The 15,018-nt window shown below is 43.6% G+C and overlaps 1 protein-coding gene across 3 annotated transcripts in view; it reads right to left on the bottom strand.

Moving 5' to 3' along the window:
* Positions 1–12,331, bottom strand: part of sgl (UDP-glucose 6-dehydrogenase sgl) — a 35,274-nt gene extending 22,943 nt beyond the window's left edge. The window contains exons 1-2 of one of the 3 annotated variants that reach the window (XM_065432681.2): positions 11,881–12,331; positions 537–698 (exon numbers count right to left, since the gene is read on the bottom strand). In XM_065432681.2, coding sequence (XP_065288753.1) covers positions 537–695 — 159 coding nt within the window. In that variant the 5' untranslated portion in view covers positions 696–698; positions 11,881–12,331. Of the gene's footprint in view, positions 1–536; positions 720–11,880 lie in introns of those variants that run through there. The other 2 variants (XM_065432680.2, XM_065432679.1) reach the window with 2 other exon arrangements.
* Between the last annotated feature and the right edge of the window lie 2,687 nt (positions 12,332–15,018).

Here is a 15,018-nt window from a genome sequence, read left to right on the forward strand (position 1 = left end):
AAGCAACCACGGCGGGTTCAAGCGGAAATAATGAAATCTAAAGAGCGCGAAGGCATCAATGGAGGGGCTACAAAGGGATTGGGCCATAATATGCAGGCTTCTCCAGAAGCCGAATATGTGCTAGCAGATGCTACATTGCACCTAACTTTTGCAATGAGGATGGACTGTGCAGCCATTGTGCATAACTTTCACAATGCAGAAAAGCTGCTTTGTAGATTTTACAATGTGTCTACTATAGTAAATTATTTAGGGTACTCTGATGCTTTCCAGTATATCTCGTACGGCATAGAGGATTTGTACCTTCACTTAACACAGAAGAAACAAACAAACAGAAGCCGGAAATGTCATGTAGAACTCCTTTTAAAGGCTATCATGAAACTAATGAGCCTTATCACAAAGAGCTATTCAAGTGTGCCTAAGCCTTAAGGTATAAAAGTACTCTACAAGCCGCAATATCAAAAAGAAAAAGAAACATGGATTTTGTTTCATTAAAGTTTATTAAAAGAAAGATTAACAACACATGCAAGTTCTCTAACCTCGTAAATAGGCAGCTCATCAGAGTTCCACTGCTTGATGCGCTCGGGGCTCTTGTCCGCGACCACAACTTTGATGTCGGGGCACTTGTGGGCAATAACGCTGCACGTGGGGCCCCCAACATAGCCCGCTCCTATGCAGCAGATGTTTTTCACCACCATTGCCTGCGCAGAATGTTCCCACATGTTAATGGGACATTGAAGAGTGATATCAAGTCAAGCCAGAGTGATACAGCACAGGGAGATGGCCTGCATTCTGCAGTGGACATAAAATAGGCCGATGATGATGATGATGATACAGTACACTTTATTAACAAAACTGGAGGCTTGTCAAACAATAAGGGAAGTAAAAATTGGAGATGGCTGGTGACACCACACTGGAGGAACGCTGTAAGTTACTCTGTCTTAAGATGCTTTATACGTCAACGGCCAAACTAAAATATATTTTGACAGTTACAATTTAACATGTCTAGAAATACTCATGAAAAACATGAACATACCCCTATCATGCCCCTGGCTAGAACAAATGCTTACAAGTTTATATTTTTCACAGAAACATAAGAGATTGAATCATGCTTCTAAAAGAAGCCGCGAACAAAGCACTCAATCTACTCTTTCTTGTCTGCAGTTGCTTGTCATTTAAAAATGAAGTGCGTGATTTATTTCCTGTGATTATAACCTAAGTGCCATATTTTGAAATAAGGTACTGGTGATCTTGCCTTCTTACGTGTCCTTTCTTGCTCATTTTATTAAATTTGCATACTTAGTAATTAGCACCATTGTTCTGTGCAGTTGCCTAAAAGCATCTATGCTTTTCTTTTTCAATAGTTATTTGACATTATTTTTCTTTCTGAAAGTGTCTTTCTTTTTCAAATGTACCTTCTCTGCTTTGGCTGCGAAAAGACATCCAGCGGTATTGTCATTTATATAAATATAAATTGCCACACCATATCCCCAGTTGACATCATGAATTTTCATACTATCTGCTCAGGTCTATGCAATCGTTGACAAATAGAGAAAAAATGTGTGGCAATGAAAATTATGTAAGCACTCAACCTGATGACATTTGAGAAGTGTTCCTCTGCACAATAGCAGCTGAAGTGGAAATAGTGCAAAATTTGTGGCATCACAATGGCACCATCAGCATTATGGTTCAGGCATGAAATGCAAAATTAAACGGTTGCCCTTCATTTTCTCTGGTCATCATCTGGCTTTTTCAATCAATGTGTCAAAAAAGGGAATGATTTCTAAAAAGTAAGTAAGGGTAGCATAATCTAGGGATATCTGCTATGCGTAATAGGGGTGTGCAAATAGCAGTTCTTGAGACCAAATTGTACAGGAATCAAATTGTGCCAGAAGCAAATCAAATATGAATTGAATAATGCAAGGAGCAAATATCTAATATTTTTATAATAGTTCATGAATAGCATACAGTCACCTTACCATTAATATCAAACAATTTTAACATTCTGGTATTCACAATTGAATGTTTCTGACAATACACTGAACATAATAAAGCATGCTTTATTAAATGTGGAAAGCAAGCATTAGGAACAACTAAGCTATTGTTCACAAACTTAGGGCCCTTAGGTGTTAGCAATATCACATAAAATGTATAGAGCTAACCTTGTCGACCAATTAATATCTGTGTATACTGTTCCAACCAATGTTATGAGAACCAAACTAGTAATGTTGGTCCCCAACCAGACACGTATGTCATCAGCAGTGACAGCAGAGTGAAAAAAATAATTTTTCTTTAGTTTGAAGTGCCACAGCAGATGGTGCCACTATGTATAATATATATTGCAATAATACACATTCTGATTTAATGCAAGGATAGGAGACGCATGATGTATCAGTACTACCATACAATACCAACTGCCATGCCATGTCTAAGCAACATTTTATTGCGAGCGATTGTGTTTAGTTGGAAAAGTTTGGCTGACTGAGCAACGAAGTGAGCTCTATTGCATTGTGTCTGCTGTGGATGGGATGAAAATCATTCTTGCAAGAATTTCATGTTTGATCATGTACGGTCAACAGCATAAAGTATTCAAATAATATGAGAAAGATATTCATATTTTCAAAAAAGTGACTATTCGAGTTGAGGACCTCATCGAATAATGACCATTTGATTTGAGCATTGCCATTAGTTGGGCATGTTCGTAAACTGAAAGCATATTTAGCGCCAGCAAACAAGGACGGATGTGTCTTCTCCCTTCCGTCCTTGTTTGCTGGCGCTAAATATGCTTTCATTTGATTTGAGGGCTTAATCAAATGGGTCAATATTTGATACAAGTGAGCCCACCACATGAATACATAATGGCAATGACAGCAAAAATTCAGCCATCTTTTGGGCAAACCTACAGTGCTCAGCAGCAGAGCTGGTGTATAGTAGTTTCTGCGTCTCTTCGGGGACTTCTTTACATCAACGAAGCTACCAGCCCAGCCACAAGAATTCCTACAATGCCTCCTGGAATGTGTTAAAGACCTCCGGCTCACTCCATCACATCCTTCCCACCACAATACAATCTTACAATACAATACATCTTTCCCACCACAATACAATATGTCGTGTAGAGTGGAAAATGGTGCGACATAGTGAAGCCGGAGCAAAAGGGTGGAGAAGGTCTGCTGAGACATTGAACCACAAGGGCTCAGGCGAGCATGGATGGGGCACAAGCTGAGAAAACAGGGTTCTCCCAAAAAGCAGCAAGCTCGCTGTCATTCTGCTGTGTGGAAGAGAATGCGGCCCAGTCGATGGTTGTTGATGCAGAGTCAACTGCGGCTATATGAGATAGGGCATCAGTGGCGGTGCTGTCGGTACCTTTCAGAGGGCAGATGGTGATTGTAAATTCCAAAATATAAGTGAGAGGGTGGAGTTCGCGTAACATATACTTCAATGAGTTGGTGCGGAAAACATACGCTTGTGTCTTATGATTGGTCAACATGTAAATTGGCATCCTTCCAGAAAATGCCAAAAGTGTCGTATCGCAATGTAGATGGCTAGCAGCTCTCGGCCAAAGATGCTATACTGGGTCTCAGTAGGAAGTGGCTTCCAAGAGTAAAAAGACAAAGGTCTCCACCCAAAATCATTTCCCTGCTGCAAGACAGCTCCAACGCCCACGCTGGAGGCATCCACCATCAACCGAGTAGGGGCGTTGCTGCACGGATGGATAAGAAGCACAGTGTTCCAACTGCTTGCTTGGCAGCAGTAAAAGCAGCCCGAGTTTCTAATAAGCAATAAATGGCAGAGAACGGGCTTGGTAGTTGACTGAAGGAGGTTGGTGAGCGGGCTAAGCAGCTCTGCACAGTGCGGTATAAAGCGCCTGGAAAAATTCACAAGCCCCAAGAATTACCATAACTGGCATGGTGGGCTTCTTCGATTTTCCACTTCTGGCTATCCGCGGGCTGCCAGAGCCAGCCCGAGCGTCTTCATTTTTCTCGGGTTGCTCCACCCACTGCGCCACGCACTTCCACCGGGCATTCATTTTTCTAGGGCTGGACGGTTCTGGCTACCCACGAGCTGCCAGAATCTGCCAGGACCATTTCGGTCTGGTTCCTCTCTGGAAGTTCTCTGGCTAGCAGACGACTAAAAGAAGCGATGGGTGCTCGCCACCATCTTTGCGGGGACTTCATGGATTGCAATGCGGGCACTTGAGGACTTAAATTTACCTCACTCAGCCAACTGTCTACGGTCATCTTCGGATTTCCTTACTTCTAGCTTTATCTTTTTAGGTGCTAATGCACCGTTGCACATTACGAAGCGGTGTGGTACGAGTAGTGGTGAACCGTTTGAAGCTTTTGTGTGTGTATCCCCAAGGCTTCTTTGCGGCAGTGATCAGGGCACCGCGCTCTCACGCGTGCATGTTATCTGCATCGTGTTCCATGCAAATTGTAGACACTCATTCACAGATATTGCGGTACATTTTCGGTTCGTCTTTCTCTGGTGGTTTTCCTTTTCACATCTCGCATATGTATGCAGAGATATTTCCTTTTTCTGCAGTTAGCGAAGGTGATGCAGCTAGCCCATGGTCGCTCCATCTCGCTGGCGTATGCTTGGGTAGCAACTCGAAACTGATATGTGTCCGAAATGCAGGCCGTTGATGCAAGAATACACTGGTTGAGTAGTAGGCACACATATGTTAGACACACATATAATGGCTTATTGCTCTCATGATCGCGACCAATGTTGTTTTTCGTGTGAAACTTTTCGCTGGTCACAGGCGGCATGCATTCTCATGCACCAGCCGCGTCCCCAGCTCCTTAGGGTCAAAATGAGAAGCACCATCAGCCACGACAAACCTTCTGAAATCGAAGCCCAAGCAGGTTGGTACGAAATTTTTTGCGTATAAGGCGTATCCAATATCCTGCTTTTTCATGTCTTGTGAAGTGATGACACAACGCTAACTCATCAATGTCGCCAGTGGGCAACGTGATCGCTGCGAGCAGGGATCTTTGAGCTATCGCTTTCGAGGATACAATCACTTATGCATGATTTCGTGTCTTCTCACCGGACGCGTCGGAGGCCATCTGTTGCGCTGCACAAGGTGAGGTTGGCCCAGTGCGCATCCTGTGCTGAGCCGTGCAAAATCGCGCGAAAGTGATCGTATCCCTGAATGCAGCTATATGTTTTCAAGCTGGCAGCGCATAAATAGGCCGACTACGCCGAGCACGCGCCGGCCTCATCGGGTGCCGCCATGCTGGTAGCATGTTTACATTCGGCCAGCTGTCCCGGCGTTCGATTTTGCAAACTTCGGGCAGGTTCGGGTTGTCTTGAGATCCCAGCCCACGTGACTTCCAATCAGGACTGGAACTAGCTGGCTGCCATCTGGCTGCCAGCGGGCTGCCAGAACTCCGAAAATTGAAGAGGCCCAGTGTTTTAGGCTGGGGATAATCCTGGATGGCCTTGATGTGGGGCGGGAGAGGGCGTATACCCTTGTATGATATGTGATTGCCCAAAAACTTGAGCTCAGATGCGCAGTAAACACACTTGGAGGCTTTCACAACCAGGCCGTACTGCTGTAGACATTGGTACAATGCACATAGATGGTGCTCATGATCTTCTGGCATAGGGCTGGCAATGAGGACGCCATCAAGGTATGCGAACACAGTAGGGAGGCCCCAAGTGACCTCAGCAATGAACTGCTTGAAGGTTTGAGCTTAAGTGCGGAGTCCACAAGGCATCTGCACGTACTCAAACAAACCAAAAGGCGTCGTGATGGCGTTATTAGGTACGTCGGCAGGTTTGATAGGAATTTGGTTTTACGCCTTAACCAGGTCCACTTTGCTAAAAATGGCGCAGCTGTCGAGGCGCGATGTAAAGCCTTAGATGTGAGGCAGCGGACAGCTGTCATGGACAGATTAGGCATTCAACGCTCGATAGTCTCCACAGGAACGCCAATCACCGGGATCATGCTTGTGCACTAGATGCAGCGGAGAAGCACACATACTGGATGATGGGCATATAATGCTAAGTTGCAGCATGTTGTAAGACTCCCATTTGGCAATAGCTAGATGGTCCCCAAACAAGCAGTGTGGTCAAGTAGCTGCTGGTGGACCACAAGTGACAATGTGGTGTGTCAAGCTATGTTTAGGCAGCTGAGTGAAGTTGCATGGCTTTGTTAACTCTAGAAAATCCGCCAAGATCTTTACGAATGGAGAGGAAGGCATCGGCATGCGGATGCTCATGGGAGCAAGGTCGGACAGGTCTCAAAAGATAGATGAGTCAGACCATCTGTGAGGCAACGATGCCGCACACTGACATCCAAGTCGAAGTAGAAGAGGAAGTCCAAGCTGATGAACAGGTGAATCACAACTGCGATGACGAAGGTCCATCAAAAAGTGCTGCGAAAGCCGTAGTCGAGGGTAAGAGATTGGAGTCCATACGTCACTCTAGACGAGGCGTTGGCAGCAAGAAACGACTGCCCTGAAGACCTGAAACGAGGAGCCTTAGTCGAAGGAACCATGCTGATTTCCACATCCATGTCTATAAGGACGCTGGAGAACTTGTCGGTTACCATAAAAAGGCGGCTGGGACAAGTGAGACCACACACTGCCATCATTGATCCCAGCGGGCATTCCCTGGCCACGAACAGGGAGGTGGGCACTTCGTGGCTCGGTGTCGGGAACGCCCGTGGTACCAGCAGAGAGATGGAGGGCTGGGACTGCAATCTTGATGTGTGCGCAAAAGAACACAATGACAGAAACGAGGCACATGGGTCCCCTGAGGGAGCGGGGTTTCCGGAATGCGGTGATTGAGGCGGCAAGCTTGTCAATGTGGGCCTCAAGGTGCACAATCGCCGGATTTACAGGCGGTAAGACAGCAGTGACGAAAGGGGAAGTCACCTTTTGAACCTGATCGGCGAGCTCCGCCAGGTGGTCGAGGGTGATGTGGCCAGTCGCCACGAGGACGAAGCGGATGGGCTGGAAAAGGCATCGGAGGAAAAGCTCTCAAATCAATGCTGAGTGGGTGGGGACGTCAAGCTCCCCAGCTTGCCAAGAAGCTCTTGCATCCGCCACAGCAGTTGGGAGGAGCGCCGGTCACTAAGGTCCTCCTCGGTAAGGAGCTGCTGGAGGTTGGTGCATTCCAAAGGGGCATGAATCTCTCCAGCACCTTGGTCATGAGGTGCTGATATGGTGTAGTGCCCGTGGGTGCGGGGAGAATGTTAGAGAGCTCACTGGCAACATAAGGAGGAAGGACTAAGGCGATGTGATAGTAGCGCGTCGTTTCTGAGGTGATGCAGTAGAGGCAGAAATGTGCCTCGATCTGGTGAAACCAAACTTGGGGGTTCTGGGGCCAGAAGGGCGGGTGGCGAAGCTGCAGCAATGAGACATCCTGTGGACATGAGTCCTGCTCCGTGGAGGGTTCGGGTGGATCAGTCGTCGTGTTCATCCTAGGTCACCACTTGTAGGCTTATGCCTAAGGCACGAAGTAAAGAGACAACTGACCTGAATTGACGCCAGAATAGAACTGCGAACTGTGGCTTCACGTGCCATGGCCAGGCATCGTCTTTATTTTCTTCTTATGCGGACGCATGCTATCTGGGTTCTAGGCGCTGCCCAAGGGAGGGCGCTACAGGTTCATCATAACTATTGCTTTTGAAGCACCATCTTGGCATGCACAATTGCACGCAACACAGCACCTGAAGGGGATATGCAATATTCAGATATGTTTAATTGAATAATGGTGCAAATACAGCTTATGCTAAAGGAGTGGCTGAACAGGCATTTGTTAATAGAAAGTAATGAAGTAGTGGGATTACTTTGCAGTATGTCATAGTGAGATGCAACCTGTTCTCTTACACAGTGGCCCAAGTTTTTATTCTAACAAGTTTAAGAAAAGATTTTACACTTACAGTTGGCTGCTTTTACTAAAAAAAAATGCAACAGCATTTTTTGGTACCTATCATTTAATGAAACACTCAACATTGTTGCTTGCCTTGCCCTGGAAAGAAATATGAATACTATCACTGGAAGTGCGCTTCCCAACCATAGAAGTCAGTTGCTAGAGAGAGATCAGAATCAGAGAATTTTTTATTATTAGAAGCTGGGTCACATTACAAGTATTTAGTATGGAGAAGGAGGTCCCATAGCCAAAGTCTGTATCGGGACCTCCTGTACAAGAACAGTTATTGTAGTTAACATCTGAAAGCAACAACAGCATAATTTTAGGAAGTATACAAGCAACAAGAAAATAACGTTTACAGAACAAAATAAAGGATTGATTACAAATAATAACAAGGTTTAGCATACCTCATGGTAGCAGCAACATTGTGCGGGAAAGAAATACCAACAGTTTATTTACAACAACAAAAGAAAGAACAGAGACAAAAGAAGAAAAAAAAACGAACAAAGACCAACTACAGCAATCCGTGCCGTTAATCGGTCAATAAAAAATGCATTTTTAGTTCTCTTTGAAATTGTGTTAAAGATCTTGCGTTTTTCATTATGAAAGGAAGAGTATTCCATATTGATATGGAAGTCAATTCAACAGTTTGTTTGCCATAGTGCGGAGTTAGTGCTCTTGGAAAAATAAAATTGTTATTTGACACAAATCTGGTGGTACTATGAATCATCAGGATAGAAGGCGAAAATGGGATCGATGGAAGCTCATTATTCACAAATCTGTAGAAGAAAATACCTAGGTTGTATTTAGTGAGTCCAGATATGGTAAGGATGTTATTCTCATGTAGTAGGGAAGAGGAATTAGAAAAACGTGGGCCGTAAGTAATTATTATGGCTCGGTTCTGAACATTCTGGAAAGACACAATATGAGTATTATAGGTGTTACCCCAACATATTATGCCATAAGTAATGCGAGAGTGGACAAACAAGTGGTAAAGTGAGAGTAATGTGGCACGTGTGAAGTAAGGGTGTGTTTTAATTAAGATGCGTATACCATAAGCTATTTTCCTTTTTATTTGAGCAATATGATTGTGATATTTCAAATTACAGTCAAGTAGAATACCAAGGAAAGATGAACATGAACTTGGAGGAAGGCGGTGAGAACCAAAAGTGATAGGTGGAATGGATGGTATGTTTCACTGATGTGAAGAGAATACAACAAATTTAGTTTTAGTTGCATTAACAGATAACATGTTAACGTTACACCACCTTAAGATATTTTCTAAGTCAGCATGTAACTTATTAACGAGAGATGAGATATCCTTATAAAAGGTGAATATAGTGGTGTCATCCGCGTACAGAATGCATTTTGTGGAAGAAAGACAGGTAAATCATTAATATTATTACGATATTATCAGTAGATACCCGAGAGACGAGCCACCGCGAGAACGACAACGAAGCGAGTCTGTGCCCTTGGTGCGAGAAGAATGTCGGCCTGGCGCTCTGGCTCCAGTCCAGTGTAAATAGCTTGTAAATAGCCTCTTCCGTCTGTATCTTTTTACACGTAACATTCTGGTGGAGGTGCTGGGTAGCCACGTGATGTGGTGTGTGATACGGCGGCTCTTAGCCTGTTCAAGGCGACGGCATTCCTTAATGATGGTGTCGATTGTCGAGACGTTGCCGAAAACAAGCAAACAAGCAATATAAACCAAAAACAGAAGTGGCCTCAGGATAGATCTCTGGGGCACACCAATGTTAGTAATTCGCTGTCGAGAATAAGCGTTGGAAGCAAGGATGGACAGACTATGTCACCTGTATGCAATAAGAAGTCTGTACAAGACAGGCAAATAGTGACATTTTGTGTTCTTTTTTGATGATGCGAGCCAAAAATGCAACCTTTTCAGGGAGCCTCAGTGAAAAAAAACATCCGTGAGCACAAAATCCGTTATAGTTGCAACAGAATTTCTTTTCTTATAGTTCTTAGAACAAACACGAACGTCACTGTAATTATTGTATCAGTATAAGAATGCTTAGTTTTCCAACTACACTAAAGACAAGTAATTTGCTTGGCACCATCTGACAAGTTTAGGCTATAAGTTTTATACAATGACAATATCAACTTTGTTCTCCTGTGTCCTTCATGTGAGCCTTTCTAACACTCGTTTACTGCTCTAACTAAACACTCCTCACTTTTCGTAGATAATTCCTATGCAGTTATTTCAGTGTTTGCTGCCTGCCACAGCCTTTGTGAAATGGCTGGAATTAAGTGGTGCCAAAGCAGTTGATCAACATTTTTTTTTTAAATTCATAACTGTGTAAGGAGAGAGGAAAAAAAAAAGCTTTAAAGAAGTTTTAATAGCCCTCACTCCACACAAGGCAAGCAGTGGCAGACATGGTACAATTCTTGTTTATCCTGATAACAGAAAAACAGCACCCCACAGATTAAACCAGAACAAAAATAGTTAGACTCTAGTACGAGAAATGTTGTACACACACCTATGAAGTCAGGCATAGGTAGGTAAAAGGCCTGTATGTGTAGTATATGGACATAGAATATAACAGCCTGGCGAGCAAAGCATCAACAAAACCTTGAACCCTAGAAGTACACAACAGCATCACATACCTTCCTGAGATAACCAAACACTTTCCTTAGATAAATATATATGAACAAACTATAATACATGTATGTGAACATCTATGAACTTTAATTATGGGCAAAAACATAATGGGTGCGAAATGGGTGAATTTTACTATATTCAGGGTTTCTCATACGATACTTTGTGGGAGCTTTAATCGCAAGCCTGCTTGGTGTGGTTAAGATATTTCTCTTTTGATTAGTTTTCTGTATTAAAGATCTGCACAGCTGGTAGTGGTAAGCATACAAATGTTTCTACCAGAAAATCATAGGCCAAGCGTGTGATTAGTGTCACCACTTTTCTTTTGAACCAAGACAATTTCTTTAATTTAGCTGAAGTAGTCATAGCCTACACCAACACGGCAGTAGTTTAGTTGAGATAAAAAGAGTTTAGTTACACAAAAGCAACATTATATAAGAGGGAAGGAAATTGCTATGCCGGGAAAGTAAACCTATTACGGAGGCTTATCGTGATGCTAAGCAGTTCATGTGGTAGTTACCCCAAGACATGCTTGAAGCAAACAGGCTGCCTGGTGTCTTAACTCATTCACTTGGCAATGGGTGAGAAGACGCACAGCTTAACACAGCTCTCGGCACACTTGCATTGCATATGATGCTGTCATCTCACTTGTAAAGAGTATGCATTGCATATGGCACACTAGCTATTTACATATGCAATATATATGCCGCACGTACCTTCTGTGCTGCATAAATGTGAAGAGCTGTAGGCGCAAGAAGAAAAACAAGGAAGAAAAAGACAAATGCCGCATTCTGGCCTCAAGCTGCTAGTGTCATGTACTGCATCTGGTATCAAGGAATTACACTACAACTAATTTCACGTCATGATTATTACAGTTATTACGCAACATTAAGAAAGCTAAAACTTGCAGACGGATTTAGGTATAACAGGTTTAGTCTCTACAATGATATTCTCGATAACTGTAAATGTATCACACCCGTATTACTCTTATTGCATACGGTAAGCCTGGAATGAGAAAAAAAAACTTACATTAGACGTGTTTTTAGAGTAAAAAGGAGGCAAAAAGGTGCTGACAAGCTGCTACCGGTAGCGTAGAACTGTTGCTGCACGTGGCTCATAAGCTGTCCGCACAAGGGAACCAATTCACGAAAGCGCACACAGCGAATCAGTACCGTGCGGGACATAAGTACAGTACACTCGTAACGGATAGAATCGACATACGAAACACCATCCTCGGCATATCAACACCTTCTTACAGTTCTTGTCGCGCTCCCAAGAACGCGATCTGCTTCGTCTCTACCGAGGAAACGGATTCCAAGAACTGAACCCCATCACGTAGCCCGGTTCTGATCAAGATCAATGACCACTTGCGGTGAGGAGCTTACCTTAGTTTGTTGAAGGCCACAGAGAACTTCGCCTGACTTCGCACGAGCTGGAGCTCACTTCGTTTGACGTCCTGTTCACAGAAGGGTCACGACTGCGGCTCAGTAGCGTTTGACGTGGCCCTTATTAGAAATCGCCGCTTTGACAGCAATACGCTACGCCTACAACACCCACACTTTCCCCAGTCGGGCGATCGAAGCCAGAATCGCAGCAGCACGCCGCTCCGGATGGTAGTCAGTTCGCACCGCGTAACTTTGCGTGTTGCATTCGTTTCTGCTGCGCATATAGTGCGAGTTAACGCAGCCAACTCACAGAATGATGCATGGGAATGAAGCAACCACAGACACCTCAGCAGCCGCACACCAAACGTTGAATTGGGCGGAATCGCTGAATGAGGAGCGAAACTGGCGAAACTACAGACCTCGCTCCAAGCGGCGGTCTACGTGACCTTCATCATCATCAGCAGCAGCATACCTCTAGCAGATCATAGCGCTGTCGCGCTGTTAGGGTGTGCGCTGTGTCGGGCAGACACTTTACGCCATTTAGTAGTAAATAATTAGGATAACAAAAAAAGCCTAGCCTTGGAGATCTCTAATCCACCTCAAATAAATAAGATAACAGAAAAGTCCTAGCGTTGGAGATTTGTTCTTCACCTCACGTACGATGTAGGATAAATATTTCTACACCGCAACCTCACGGCACAGGTTTCTCAAGGTAACAAATACTGATCTTATACTCCATGCGTTCGCTTACTGTAGGCATAGAGTTTCTCACTATAACTAGTAGTGAGAAACTCTATGACTGTAGGAACCAGAAACAATAGATTGTGTCGAAAACCCGACGGCTATGACGTGTCCTCGGCTCCCAAAATCGTTTCCGCGCATTCAACCAGCAAAAGCATAGGCTTTGAGATTTGCACTTTAAATCGAGAGAGTTCCACTATATAAGGGTTGGTGTGATCCACCTGGATGCACCTTTCTCCATGGTGTTAATGGTGTGATATAAATTGTGGTTCTATCCAATGAGGTTATACAAAACTTCTGGAGTAGCAGTCCACGCAGCCGCCTACTAGAGCAAGTGAAGCCACAGCGGCCATATTGTTAGGGACAAAAGAAGCACGTCCTCGGCATAGGCGACGGCGGAATACGCGCGTCATTCGGTTGTATTTTTGGCTCCACGATACAAAGATTGAGAAGCAACCGGTTTTAGTTGCATATAAGGTCTCGAATCTGTGTTGTTATTGGCAAAAAAATTCTGCGTCCATTTCTTCCGCAGGCTTCGAGATAAGCAACCGGTGGGACGCTCCGCCAATTGGACTTCTTCGCTGTGCTAAATTACGAATGTTCTCTCGCGTGGTGTGACTGCGTAATATACCCCACTGATTGCCCCGCTGAACGGTGAGAACGACTTTTCAGGCCCCTTTTGTGAAGACTTAATACACCTTCCACGAGCAACTTCTGCAATACCGGTGCGAGCACCGACTTCACTTATTGGTTTGTTCTATCTCTCGTGAGAGGGGGAGGGGGGGGGGGGGGGTCGGAGGGTCCCGCTCCCTTCCATGTCTTAAGGAAAAGCTCCCCCCCCCCCCCCGCTCTCTTCGCTTCGGCAGGTCAAATGTGGCACTGTGGTACCCATTCGACAAGCGCTGGAGGTGATTTTATGACCAGTAGTGCCTTGTGCGGGGCAGTTCTAATTGTGACATTTCTCGATTAATGGTTTAATTTTGATTAATCAGCTGATGTGGCATGAATAAAAGCAGGAAATCAGGTATTGTCGTTCTGCTGCGTGCATTTCCTCGTGTATTAGTGACGGTTCACTTTGGTTTCTTTAGGTTACGAGTTAACTCTCATTCGTTTAGTTGTGTTTATGAGCGCTGTGCGTGTTATACCAAAGACGCACGCATTTTGTCCACCTTTGTAGGTTAGTAGGTGCAAAACCATAAAATATATATTGTCGTAGTGCCTGCGGCTGTCAATGAAGAAGGCTAACTATAGTGTTCAGTATTGCAGCTAGACTTATTTGGTTTGAGTTCATATATTGAATTGAATTGAATCTTTATTTTCTTGAGACGTACATGAAGGATGGCGGACGTAAAAGCTGCAAAAAATCAGCTTGACTAGCTCCTACTGCCTTCAAAAGGACTGTAAAGCAGTGACATCCAATAGTAAATATCAGATATCAAACATGAGATATGATAATTATTACAATAACAATAATTCACAACTACGTACTACAAAACAATGTTTAACAGGATACAATAGCTATTGCTCAAACATAAAAATATAGAAGGGAAAATATACACGCATGTTGAAAAGACATAGAATTGGATTACAGTTATACAATTGGGTAAATCACGATGGAGGCAAAAGGCGTAGCGCATCAGAAACAGGACAGAAGAAGAACACAGACACGCTTATACAATCACACTTATAGTGAACAGCTGACATAAATTAGCAATAAAATTAGAAAAACAATGCTGCAACATCTGTTTAAGTCATATTTTCTATGTTTACATCAAAGTCAATAAGATCAGTTAATATCTTTGGAATAACAATGCGTAGCATCTGGTCGCCATACTTTGGGCGTGATCGAGGCACTAACCAGCGATTATACTGGCGTGTGTAATATTTGTCCCAAGTGGGTTTTAGGTTGGCCAGTTCAGAAATTATTGTTCTTTGTTTAAGTTTTTTTTAATCGCCTTACAGATCTAGTTGTAAAGGTTCTCTATACCTATTAACTTATATTTTTCTTGTATATAACTAATAGAATGATTAGACTCTTTTTAGCAATAAATATAAAAATGTATTTTGAAGTCTTGTAAGCTTATCAATGTTTGTTTCCGATGATTCACTCTAAACTAGAAAAAATGTAGAGCGCATAGGATAGAAACGATGGATGGTAGGTGTTGTTTCCAACGGAAGTAGATAATGGTTGCGATAAATTATACCAAATATACGTTCAGTAAAATTTTAACCTGCGCGAGGAAAACAGGACGTGAACAGAAACATAGACGCACACACAAGCGCGTCTATGTATGTTTCTGTTCGCGTCTTGTCTACCCCGCGCATTAAAAAAAAAAGAAAAATTGCTGTGTCTATATAGCCCGACAACATGCCTTACTTCAAGTATAGGTGCTGTTT

Source organism: Dermacentor albipictus, chromosome 3 (genome assembly GCF_038994185.2).
Source record: "Dermacentor albipictus isolate Rhodes 1998 colony chromosome 3, USDA_Dalb.pri_finalv2, whole genome shotgun sequence".
Taxonomy (NCBI): domain Eukaryota; kingdom Metazoa; phylum Arthropoda; class Arachnida; order Ixodida; family Ixodidae; genus Dermacentor; species Dermacentor albipictus.